We start from the raw sequence: 12417 nt of genomic DNA on the forward strand, positions 1-12417 counted from the left end.
GTAAGGCGACGAAGCACGAGAAGAGACTCCGGGTAGGGCGCCGCGATTGTCAGGAGACCCATGACTGTAGCATCTCTAGTGACAGGGATATCGCCCCGAGTCTACATACAATGTAGCACATATACTGGTACTTGTCTACAAGAGTATACATACCTCGATACCACACGAATTCAGTACCCGACAGGTTTGGAAAGGCACTGCCCTGTGTCATTTTCCGCAACCAGGTAGTGACCGGGGCAAATTCACCTAACTCAGCCCCCCTCCGCAAAGGTAGCTGCGTTCAAGCGGGTAACAGAAGAAGGAACAGAATGTCAGAGAGTCCGAGCGTGGCGAAATGTTAGTCAATCCTCTGTGAAACCGTAGGGAAAATGTTGTTGTTCAGTCTCCCGGGCACAACGTGAGAGGGCGCGAAGGGGGTTTACGGCCCGGCTGACTCCCAGCCCATGACAGGGAAAGTGAGCTGCGAACTCTCTAACCTGTTGACCCTCATTGTCTTCCTAACCACTGGTACTTAGCCTACTCGAGCTCTGCAGCAAGAAGGTACACACTGAGGCACACTCGCTGTTGCTGACGTGCTTCTAATCTCGTGGTACTTTGTGTCTCGCCGGCGAAGAGCACGGAGCTCAGGACTGAGTGCGAGTCAACATCGTATGTTAGTTTCACTGGTAGCGGCCCTGGCAGAAAAGGAAAGGCACCGTCGTGTTTTTTGCGCTACAGGGGCAACGTAAACTCGAATGGGGTCTTTGTTGTCGAAGTGGAGGGCTGAAGAAGTCATGTGTCTACTATACACACCAAAGAGAGGAGAGAGTGAGTTTATCATTACCTCTTTTTCTCTCTTCTTACTGAAAACAGCGTCTCTGCAGACGGGGCTGTCTTGCGCACAGACCTACGCGGGGCCGGCGCACGATCCGTCCGGTGTCCAGGCCGGGGAAGGAAGAGGCGGCCGAGCTACCTCAGCACACGCGAGTGATCCCTCTTTAGATGCGAATATAGATACAGCTCATTGTGCGGTTTCGCGCCTGGTTGCCACAAGCAGTGACCCGCCGGTGAGGCTCCGTACGGTATCTAGGGATTAGCGCTGCGACTGAACCGCGGGGAAGTTGCCACGGCGCAGGCGGCGCCTGTGAGGAAGCGGCAAGCCTGCGTAGATCCCGAAAAACTAAAGCCGACAGTCTATGAGAGCAAACCGGTAGGCTAGGTTGGAAGACAGCTCCATGCTAGAGAAAAGTTTCGGCAGGATGCTCCACAGAACTACTTTCTGTAGGCCGCTTGCCCAGTGGGTGTTCGGAAAGAGAGGTCTCGTGCGTCGGCTAAGAAAAACTGGACGTCCCCTAGGAAGGGGGCGGTCCCGCAGACGACCCATTATCGCGCTTGAGGCTACAGAGAGAGCAAAGCTTCAGAACCCCGGATCCCCCGCCCCCAACGGTGTTCCTGTAGCCGTGCGGAAGGTCAATTTTCCAAGGTCCGCTGCAAATGTTGCAGCACCACTGGGTGCTGCCCTAGGCACGGAGACAGTGTAGCGGCCGGCGCGAATACTTAGCGAGAAACTAATTCTAGTCTCTCTCTCCACGTCTGGTTCAACGAGACGGACCGCGCTCCGACCCCACTAACGCGCACTTCGTTCGTCACACGCACACGGAACACAATCGCGTGGCGTATTCACGCCAAGGCCACACACCGCGACGGTCGCCCAGAGCTCGCGGCGCGGGCGTTACAAACAGCGCCCCTGGAGCGCTGCAACTCCGTGCTAACGGCGGAGACGAGAACTGGAGGAGGGGCCTTCTTTCTAGTGAGACGTTTCTCTGAAGACCGCGCTGTTCCTCTATGAAACACCCTGTTGACCTAGCAGTCGCACTCTGATCGCTCGTGTGAACATCTTTCGGTACGACGGCCTGAGCGTCGCGAAGCAGTGCATGCGGCACGTGACAGCGCTGGGCTCTGACGTGGGGCTGAAAGAGGACAGCCAGGGTAGTACGCCAATATCTCAAGCCGCAGTTTGTGCAGCAGGGTCCCCCGCTGCTTTCATGACCGCAAAACTCTATCCAGATGTCCAAGGTCCCAGCGGTGGCCATCGCTTTGCCTGGAAGCAAAACAGTAATATCGCCAGACTGTCGACGAACCTAATGCTTGCGCCGGCCGGAAACTAATTTGCGCGCCTTTTGTCTGACGTGTCCTCGTTCGTCTCTCTGAGAGAAGGCACCGACTCTTTAGTTGTAGATCGTGCTATTGGATCTCCAATGGCATGTTACTGTCTGCCTGTTGTTTCTACGCACGTAGGCATAGTGGCAAGTGGAACGTTCCTGTGACGCCAAGATTTTTGCCCCCTGCTCTCATCTCTAACTGAAGACAATGACTTCTTTTTCCTCGCCTCTGTGAGACCAACATTTATTTCACTTCTCGTCGTAGATGCGGGGCCGGCAGTCGACGGAGCGCTACAACTGACGTTACGAAGGCGGGGAGCGGCGCATGCAGTCAATTGCGGGACGGAATAGGACTGGACGGGGTGGCTTCAGAGTTTCCATGGGTTTGGGGATGGCCAGCCACAAGTGACTCGTGCAGAAACAGGGGCGATGCTTTGGGCCGCTCCTCGTCCCGTGGGACCGGTGCAGCAATAGGGCTCTCTACTTGATCGTCGTGGGCAGCGCCGTCGTCGACAGTAATGGCATTCCATCTGACACGCCAGCTTCTCCACTGGCACTACAAGACATGGCAGCGTAATACGGCCGGCTATCTACGTACTTGTAAGCTCCAGCACTACTGTAGACTACCGAGCATGCTGTCGGCTGCACAATGCTTTCGACAGGGCCGGGCTAGCGACGCAAACGCGCCAGTCAGACCCGGTTGCCATGAGATCCTGGCGCACACCCAACCTTTGAGCAGTTCCTGTGGTATTACAGTTGAGGCCCGTTTACGACAGAAACCTGTGTGGTTTCACAAAGCTAACTGTACAGGGTGTCGAGAGCTGGCTGCTTGCCTGGCTGTATGTTGTCCCGCAGTCATGCGGAACAAGCTTCCGAACAACGAAATGATTGGATACGTCATTAACGACAAGCACCCGAAGTCGATCCGTGTTGCCTGCGACAAGTAAGCGAATGCTAGCAGTAGTCTCACGTTGGGCCAGGCACATGCAGTTTGTCCCGTACTCCGGTTATACTTTTTCTGCTGTGCGTTATCACTGCACCGTAACGAGGTAAAGCGCGTCTTTTTTTTGCTAGGACTGTCCCTCGGTTCAGGTACATGTACGTCATGCGCTACAAAAAGACATTTAGGTACACGAAGAAGGTGTGGGTGCATGACGAAGAGAGTGAAGCAAAACTTGGTGACGTTGTCCGCATCCAGCCGTTGGGGTATCGGATCGGCCCCTGGAAGAACTATGTCCTGGTGCGCATTTTACACAAGGAGCCAAGGGATTGATGAAAGGTCGCTTAGGTGTGCGCCGGGATCCGTGAATGCTGTGTAGAAACTCAAACTCTCGCATGCACCTTGTTGGTGCATACACCAGACTAGCAACCCGTTTGTCGTCTTTACTCACGTTTCCTGACGCGATTACACAACTGTCAGCGTCAGTAATGACCGGGTATTGAGCGTCTAAATCCAGTACGACCACAGTCAGTCGCGCACGGTAGAGAGCTTTGCGCAGCTAGCGGCGCTGCGTGGTTCAAGTAGAATTCCAGCCACCGCTTCAGCCCAGATCGCTTTCTGTGTCTGTGAGACGCCTGTCGTGGCTCGCGTCAGGGCTTGCCCTGGATGACGCTTCACTTGGCCAAACGCATCGGGCGAACCAGCTACCTGTACACACTGCCAGTAGTTCGAGACGCGGTAGAGTCGTAGCTGCTTCCCATCGGCTGCCAGGGAGGATGCTCTGGCCCTTGCAATTGCGGTCGTACTGCTGCGCTGCTGAAAAAAGCATAACTGCCGTAGGGTGCTGTCACTTGGCCCACTAAATGACGGGAAGGGCCTGATTTTGGCGCGGAGTGGTTGCGCGGAGGAGCTGCGGGGGCAACGCGCGCCTGGCCTCGTAGAGTGTGTGCTCCTGGCTGATGCACTTCGTCTGGCGTGGACCAGCGTATCGATGAATTATACGCTCGATGACTGGCCACGACCGTGGACACCGACGTAGAGTGTAACTGGGTGACTGCGTCGCCGCGTTCCTCCATCACCTCCACCCTGTCCGGGTAAATTTCGGGATAGAACAAGGCCGTCGCCTGGCCTGAAGAACATGCAAGAATCGGGGAGTGGTCCTCTTTCATGGAGCAAGTGACGAGAAGCTGATCTCGGGTACGGACGTTCTGGCCAGCTGCAGTAGTACTACTCGTGTAAGCGATCGGTGGACATGCAGTGTTTTGGGAGAGAAGCCGACAAGTCTTGACGCCGTGGCACAACTCATCAGCCCTACAGCAGGCTTGAACCTAAACAGTCTCACCGTGCGACCGAAAGTCCAGTAGCAACGCGGCAGTCCTGTGTTCACTTGACAGTTGCCTATGCGGATCAACAGACTTGCAAGGGCACTCAAGCAACAGAGCTTCGCCAATGTTGCTTACTTGTGAACTGGTACAGCACCTCGGGTTCCGCAGGAAGGCAGGGCGCTGCCTCCGTGGAGTGGTCGCTGCTGGGGGCACCTAACAAACGCTCTCTGTGCGTGGCCGACGGACACTCGGCGCCGCGCCTAGCCGGGGCTGTCTTCACAGTCGAGTAACCGGGATCTTCGGGAGGTACTGTAGGTCCACCTTCTCGCTGTTGAAGCAGCAAGCTTTTGCCTCCTGGTGCGTAATTCACTGCACACCGCATGCGGGTCCCTGGTTCTCGCAGAAAAGCCATATTGCCCTTGGAGATTTCTGACATCGAGGCGTGCGGCCAGTTTCGCTGCCCCGAGCCACCGTGGCAACTCCCCCAGCTGCTGTCCTGTTCGACTGAGCAGTTTGGCTCGACGGGATCCATACGGCTGTCTGGTGTGTCAGCAGCGCGCAGGGCGGATTGGCCCTCGCGGCTGCGGCTTGACAACCTATGCGGCGCGGAGTTGCGGCTGTAAGCGAAAGAACTGCGGCCAGCTGGACCAGGTCGGAGGTCCCCGGGTGGGGGGACACGCTCTTTGGGTTTACTCCAGGGAACATCATTAACCTGAAGAGCTGGGATGGTTTGCTGAAGGCGCTCACAGAAAACTTGCAGCTCGTCTTCCAGCGACTCATCCTCGGCTTCGCTCAGGTCTATGACAGGACCCCAACCGTTCCCGCGATTAACCGAACCAGGTACCTCTGTATCTACGACAGCATCTGGGACTCCGTTGCACTTCCCCTCAGCAGACCCCTGCGGATTCCGAAGCCGAATATTGATGGCGCTGCTCGGCGAGCAAACGGACTTGCTCTTCTTTAGATGGCAGTCGCGTGCTGCAGGAGAGTGATCCAGTCCCGGCTGGTGATGCGTTCTCATCTGCTGTTCTGACAAGCAGTCAAGCGATACCATCCTTCTGGCAGCCGGCCTCGACACAGGAGGAGCCGAAGGTGTATGTCCCCCAGACCCTCGGACGTGCTCAAGCAAAGCGGATTCGAGCGACTCCAGAGTGGAGGACCCCCTGTTTCCCATAATCGGCGCTTCCGCCAGGCACTGGAGGCCTGAGTTTCTCCACTTTGGACAAAAATGCTCCGCCGTACGTCCGGTCAGCGAGTGTACTGCTGCTGTATCAACCGACGTGTACAAGACGACTTGCTTTTCCGGAACGTAACGATGGATAATCACTCTTATGTTTCTGTGCTCTTCTGTGAGCGTGAGCCCCGTGCTTTCGTCGTTCGCCTCCTCAGAGGGACCGTCGAGCTGTATAGTCATGATATCCTCCTGGCGCACAAAATTGAGCACATCAGCCCACTTTCCTTTGAAAACCACCTGTCTGCCCACGGTGTCGGGTATTTCAAACAAAAGCTTCCTCCTAATTCTTTCACTGTGATCGCCTCCAGGGACCGCGAGAACCATTTCCCTCAGCAGAACCTTACAGGGGCTGCTGAACGCCCATCTGCCGGGCCGTATGAAGTAGACACGCCCGATTACGCTACGATGGCAGATTGGTTGATAGTCCGGCAGTCCTGAAGGCGTGTTGCAGATCGATTCCACGGATTCCCTCGTCCCGAGGTGCCGCCGGCTCAGCTCACGACAGAGCTTTCGGCGTGCCGGTGAAGCGGGCCTGATCAGCATCGTCAGCAATCGTCCAGAGTGACCTGACAACAGCTCGGGAAGTGCTTGCAATGCGTGTACAGAAGGGAGCTCTCTTGCCGTCGTGAAGTCCCGACGTCGATGGAGAGACACAATGTGCCACGGAGGCAGTAAGACTCGCCGCGGATTCACTCCGGCTTGGGTCCCGTCCTGCGTTGGCCACGAAAAGACAGAAATCTTTGGTCGACGAGGGGACAACCCTCACACTCACTTACTGGCGACTGCAGCTAAAAGTCGGACCCAGCGAAGAAAGTAGCAAGCCAGGATGTCGGGAAGTGAGAACGACCAGAAGATGAACCTAAGTAGTCCGGGAACTGCGCGCCAGCCAGCTCGCTGCCCCGTGTACCGACGCACATCACAAGACTGGAAATCGACTCTTCAGCTGGAACTGGAGCCACAACCAGGAAAGACGAAGTTGCTCCCAGCGTGATTCCCCTCGATCCTAACAGCTGTTCCCAGCTTCGATGTCGCTTCCGAGTTGAGCGCCGGCGGTTCGCAGGCGCTGCGCAAGACACCGTGTCTAGACAACGATGCGCATGCAAGGTTCGCGATACTCTACAGTAGCCGGGATTCCTGGAGAAAAGGGTCACCTGTACGCCAGCGCCTTTCTACTTCAGCTCCAGGGAGTCGAAGTAAGCAGTCGGCTCGATGTCTAAACTCAAGCGAGAGACAGCGGTCGTTGACGTCACCTGGGGACGGTGGCAACAGAGGGCGACGCCAACCAGCTGCTAGTCCTTCATGTCTACTAGGATACTGACTTTCCCAGCTGTTTTTAGCACCTGGTTTTGTTCGGCATCCCACACGGCAAATGCGAGGACTGTATTCACAGACTTCGCAATCGCAATTTTGACCACAACCTCGGATCGCACGAGCTCCCCTTGGACGAGCTCGGAGCTACTCTCTCCGATCACCGATCTTCCGCTGCCATAGCGGCGAACAGTAACGCTAAGAAAGGCGTACGAAGCTTCCGAAGTCCGTACTAGTTCCCCGCCAGACTGCTCATGCGTGCACTCGATAACAGAGTGAAGCGGCCGGCTTTGAAACACGGAAAAGCTCCACGCGTTGATGGTCTCTACCGCTGCACCACGAACGTTAAGATGGGATTCCCGCCCGGTTTGCGGCCGAGAGGAATCCTCGTTCTTCAGTACCCGGCTCCCCACCATGATACAAGCAAAAGGCAGACGACTGGATCGTAATGATAGCAACTGGAGCTCCGGTCCCGCACGGCCTTCCAGGGGTGAGCCTTGGTGACTCCTGAACGGTACCTAGAAGCAGCCGCGGACGCGGTTATTCTGCGCCCATCGTGCGAGCAGCGAAACCAGCCTTTGGTGTTCGCTCGTCCGTGATCGGGAATTCCTTTTGTTCGGCGGCGGCCTCGTGGAGAGCCGCCAGCTCTGAAACAGATTTAGTAGTTGCGGAGTAGTATGCGGCACAGCTGCGCGCATATGACTACCGTATGCGGATTTAGGTTCTCCTTCGGAGTTGAGCGTGCTTGGGTTCTCCGGGTCGTTCTCAGCTAGGGGATTTGGAAAGTCCGAGATGCTCGGGTGGGGAGGCTGGGGCAGCACACTGAATCAAATGAAATGCATGGGCATATGCTTTGGGTATCTTCTGGGGGGTAAGGGCCGCCTACTCTGCCACAGCTTTTTGCTGAAAAAGCAGCATTGTCAAGTTTCATTCAAGACGACCGACGTAGGTAGCCTTACCATCTGCAGTCCTTCCATTTCCTGGACAGAAAAATTATCAGTCGCACGGTTTGGGCTTAGTGCCTGTGTCAGTATTCTTACCTGGATCGTTAGCCCATTGAGAACAATACGTGGTTTGCCCAAGGGGCTCTCCGCTCTGTAGCCGACTCATCAACAAATGAGAAACTTCGAAGTGAACAAGCTTGCGTACAGGTGCAAGTTGATGCCGGAAGGCTCCTCCGCAGGCATGACCTCAAGCGTCTCCTCGGCTGCTTCCCTGTCAGGGGCATACCATGCAAGTCGCTCGACAACAGGGAATCTCAGGGTCCGTACATTTCTTTTCCCGGCTCTGCTGGGAGCCTCCCTTTCTGAAAGTAAAGTGATCTCCCGTCGGGGGTGTGCTGATTCTGAGGATCTTACAACGCCCGTTTCCTTGCACAGAATTGCCTCGTGAATGTAGTTTAACCACTGGTCGCGGTGCCGCCGATCCCTGAACATGCGAATCATTGTCTCCGATAAGCCAGGGCGGGAAACGGTGGCTTTCCTACCGCGCGCAGAAGACAGTAGCGAGAGAATTCTTCTCCCGTATCGCGAAACATTTATCTTCTACGGTTTCAACTGGCATCACAATATCCTTGATGTTGTACTCCTTCTCGGTCACCTGAAACGGCGCTATCGACATGCTGCACCATACAGCCTTGTGCACGGCCGCCTTACGTTGCCGCTGTAGATCACCAGCGTGTCTCGGGAAAGCTGGCCGACGGTTAGGATTCTGGCATCAGCGTCGCTATTGTCTATTATCATTGTCAGCAAGCCCCGGTGCCCTGATGGAAAGGTTTGTCCCCTTCTGTTGCATATACGTGCAGCAAGCCGACTGGTACCTTGGCCGCAGGTTCGCATCGCCTCCTTTTCCTTTGGTTCCTCCGTGTCGTCCTGTTTGAATGAAAGTTTCATAATATTGTCTGCCCACTGGTTGCGCGCTTCCTCATTTAAAGCTTGCGGAGAACTCAAAATGTTAGTCCCGGTGTTGGCTTCTGATGCTTGCGTCCACCGTGTAGGAGCCAGTAGAAGCACAGCTCCACCGCACAACAAAAAGCGAAGATTCCTCATCATTTTGCTGCGCAACGAGGCAAGGGGGCGTGCGCGTGGGGTGCCGAAGCGATACTTTTTATTTCAGAGGGGAAATGTCTTGCTCTCGGCCCCTCGGCTGTACGGATGCTGAGGTGACCTGCTGTTCATACACCCCGAGGGACTGTCCCCCGAGTCGACCAAACTCCGTGTCAAAGGTCTTACACGTAAGCTGTCTCACGCGTTCGCTTCTCTCGACGTCTGTTTTGTTGAAACCTATAACGGAAAACTCACTCGCTGTGGCTATGCGGCCACCAATGTGAGCGACGACACCACCAGGCGGGATCCCTCATGGGGTGCGCCTCGGTGATAGCCGTTCGAGTACTTTCACCCCCTGGGCAACTCCCGCCGCGAAAGCACGCGGTCCACAACGAAACTGCAGGGATACGGTCCACCTACCGTATTCTTGAAGTTTCGTTGTACTAACCGACAGACAAGGGTAGGGAGTCCAGAGACCATCCATCACAGTCTCCCGACGGAGGCTTGCTTCTTGCAAAGTGGTTTGCGGGCCTATACATATTCAATGGTATTCGGCGGGTCTGTTGTACGGAGCGTCTTAGACTCAACATTTGGGCCCAACTTTCCCCATCGGAGAATGCTCCAGTGCACGCCGCAGTCGCCGTCAGGTCCCGGCGGCACGCATTTCTGAATTCCATCATCAGTGGCGGAAGTTTCAAGGCCAGCAACTTCCACGTCGTCCGGTTCGTCTTTTACTGAGGCTTCCAACAGATGGAGTTCCGCGTTCAGCTTTGGTGCGTTCGTTGCGCAGTGCAGAGGTATTTGCCTGTATCAATCCGGCACCACTTATCACAGGCCTGGGGTCAACAGACTGCAGTGAAGGCGAAGACAGCGCAGCCCGCAAGGAAATCGGCTACGCACCTTACAATTCTGAAAAGGTCGTCGAGGACCCCTCCATGCGTAACAACCAGAACGCGCTGTCCTTGATGCTTCTTTGCGATTTCGGAGAAAAAGGAGCGGACCCTCTGGAACCTGATCCAGTAACAAAGTCAGCAGAGCCGGCTGGAACTACTTCGGCAGAATGAACACTTAGCAAACGTACTCATCCACAGCTGATGGGGAGACGAAAGCAACACATCAAACTGCGACGGAATCGTCTTGGTCTGGCACTGGGAATCAGCCGTCAATCTCGCACAACTACTACCACATCGTGACTGCTTTTCCGGGAGTCCAACGCGACCTGCCGGGCGACCGATATCAGCTGGGGCCGAAGGGCCTGTCTTACCTCATTCTGAGGCTTTCTCCCCCAGGAAAGACAAAATCTGGGTCTCTGCATCAACGCACGGGATAAGCAATGTTGCAATGCAGAAGTGCTTTTCCAGATTGTATTGCATAGCGCGGCCTCATCTGCTTACCTGTTTCTCCGCCACATTTCCCATTCATGGGGGAATAGGGTGGAGATGTCAGAGAGAAGAGAGCCTGCAGGTTACGAGCATCCGACGAACAAAGAGCCGGGATGAAGCGGATTCCCCCCCATAGCGAGCCAGTCATCCGAACGCCGGTTACCTTGAAGGATGCCAGCGTTCCACTCCATAATCCGACTGTCACGCTTTATCGCGGAGGACGGTATCCCCGCCTCCCTGCATATGCTGCACGGACACGCAACAGATTGGTGGATTGCTGCAGCCGATCTTCGAGAGGTAGTCAGCGCACTGAACGCCAGTCCCCGTTAAAGAAGACAACGTACATTTCTGCTGACTCGACCGCCCTGCTCAAGGGACTACTATACACTGCATCAACGTGAACCCCGGTTTGATCTGGACTTGCATACTCCTCCCTGAGAGCAAAGGCAAGCAGCGCAGTGAGGCGGGAGCGGATGGTGCGCTCGAGGCCTGCTGTTATCTTTAGAAATGTCTTCTTCGTCTTACATCTTCCGCTCTTTCTTAGCTTGCGTCCCACTAGTACGACATTTCCTCTGTCTACATACTGACAGAAACAGTTCCATCTCCATCCGGAGGTGCTTTGGGGCAGTACAACACTCACCTGAGCCGCCTCCCGCATGCCTGGCACTGTTCTCGCCCTGTCTCGTTCAGGGGTATGTCCAGCTGCCCCTTCACGAAGTTCGCTCACACAAGAGAAGGAACAGCATGGATTCTGCCCTGACAGATACTTTGCAGCGGAGAAGCCTTAGGACCCTGGTCTGACTTACTTGGAGGCGGTGAATTTGATTGTAATCTGTTAAGCCGTGCCGAACAACCAGCATCTCGCAAGCATTCCTCCCAGATCGCGTTTCGGAGGAAGCCGTCGACGGCGCCATGGCTATCTCAGAGGTCCCGCCCGAAGCCGCCCGAACACGAAGTGAATATTGTCTGCGAGGACGCAAAAGCACGCGCTGGCGACCCTAGACTCCTACGGGCGTGGATACAAGACAGATCTCCGGCAGCGCGTGTGCGGCGGCCAAGAACGGCGGCTAACCTGAAACTAGAGGTAAAAAGTGTAACTCCGCTGAATTACTGAGGGCATGTCGCGCCGCGGATCATGTTCCTGAACAGGAACTGCATAACACTCTCCTCTACAAACCGGTCACTAGACTGAGTCAGCAGGCAGCGGTTCTGCAGCCTCCCAAGCGCCGACTCCGCGCCATAACCAGGAACCGCAGGCAACTCTGACACCGCAGTGCAACGAGAAAGGCACGAAGGGCTCTTTGTTGGAGGTTCCAGCTACCGGCAAGAAGAGCAAGACATGCCTCGTCTGTGCATCTGCCGCTGTGTCTCTTCGTTTTGTGTTGCATGCACACACACGGACGCATTCTAGCCAACGGGCTGTGGTGCGCTTTACAGCCCAGCAAGGATACAGTTCTCCATTAGACCGCGGCCGGCTCTCCAACACGCTCAAGAAGAAAACCGTGTTGTTTAGGGTGGATTCCGTTACAGCCGCAGAGGAGACTAGAGAGCGCAACTTAGGACGTCGTTCGCGCAGGCACCGCGCTACCGGGAGGTGCAGCCAGCAGATGGCCTGACATGTTAGTGAGCCTGGACAAAGGATACTGAGGCCTTGTCTTCGGACACTCCCACCAGACGGCATCGTTTGAGGAAAGTTGTTTCCTGCCAACAGTTCATTGCTGAGTGGCGAGACGACTCGCTCACACATCCTGTCCAAGAGGGACCGGTCAACTCAGGAGTGCCCGCGTCTACAGGCACGTCGTGATAAGGAAACTCACCACACGTGCTAGACAGCACCAGGCAACCGTAGCCCAGATTTTATCGCCTCCGCCACAGAAGGGGAAGGCTGCGGGCACCCTGGGGGAAGATGACTCGGTACGTCGCCAGTGAAGTGCGCTGTTGTCATGAACCGATTTAGTGCCTGACCTTCGCGACTGCAGACGCGATGTAATGCTCGTCATACGCCGCCGCGCACGCGCCGGTGTGATGTGTTGCGTTGCGCT

General features: G+C 55.7%; 3 protein-coding genes across 3 annotated transcripts; 1 reads left to right on the forward strand and 2 right to left on the reverse strand.

The window, feature by feature from the left end:
- Nucleotides 1-1822: 1822 nt before the first annotated feature.
- Nucleotides 1823-3414, forward strand: CSUI_003826 (ribosomal protein s17; the record flags this gene model as incomplete). The annotated part of the gene is made up of 3 exons (XM_068064021.1): nt 1823-2741; nt 2997-3084; nt 3234-3414. The coding sequence occupies exons 1-3, from the start codon at nt 2660-2662 to the stop codon at nt 3412-3414; spliced, it is 351 nt and encodes a 116-aa protein (XP_067924004.1). The 5' UTR covers nt 1823-2659.
- Nucleotides 3415-3543: 129 nt separating this feature from the next.
- On the reverse strand, nt 3544-6707 carry CSUI_003827 (uncharacterized protein). Its single transcript, XM_068064022.1, has 2 exons — nt 4542-6707; nt 3544-4210 (listed from the first exon to the last, which is right to left on the reverse strand). Exons 1-2 carry the CDS (start codon nt 6181-6183, stop codon nt 3786-3788), a joined length of 2067 nt encoding a protein of 688 aa, XP_067924005.1. The 5' UTR covers nt 6184-6707; the 3' UTR covers nt 3544-3785.
- Nucleotides 6708-9155: 2448 nt separating this feature from the next.
- On the reverse strand, nt 9156-11690 carry CSUI_003828 (phosphoglycerate mutase family protein). The gene is made up of 7 exons (XM_068064023.1): nt 11448-11690; nt 11182-11341; nt 10720-11083; nt 10474-10621; nt 10388-10451; nt 9899-10004; nt 9156-9798 (listed from the first exon to the last, which is right to left on the reverse strand). The coding sequence occupies exons 3-7, from the start codon at nt 11031-11033 to the stop codon at nt 9525-9527; spliced, it is 906 nt and encodes a 301-aa protein (XP_067924006.1). The 5' UTR covers nt 11034-11083; nt 11182-11341; nt 11448-11690; the 3' UTR covers nt 9156-9524.
- Nucleotides 11691-12417: the final 727 nt, after the last annotated feature.

Source organism: Cystoisospora suis, assembly GCF_002600585.1.
Source record: "Cystoisospora suis strain Wien I chromosome Unknown contig_1725, whole genome shotgun sequence".
NCBI classification, from domain to species: domain Eukaryota; phylum Apicomplexa; class Conoidasida; order Eucoccidiorida; family Sarcocystidae; genus Cystoisospora; species Cystoisospora suis.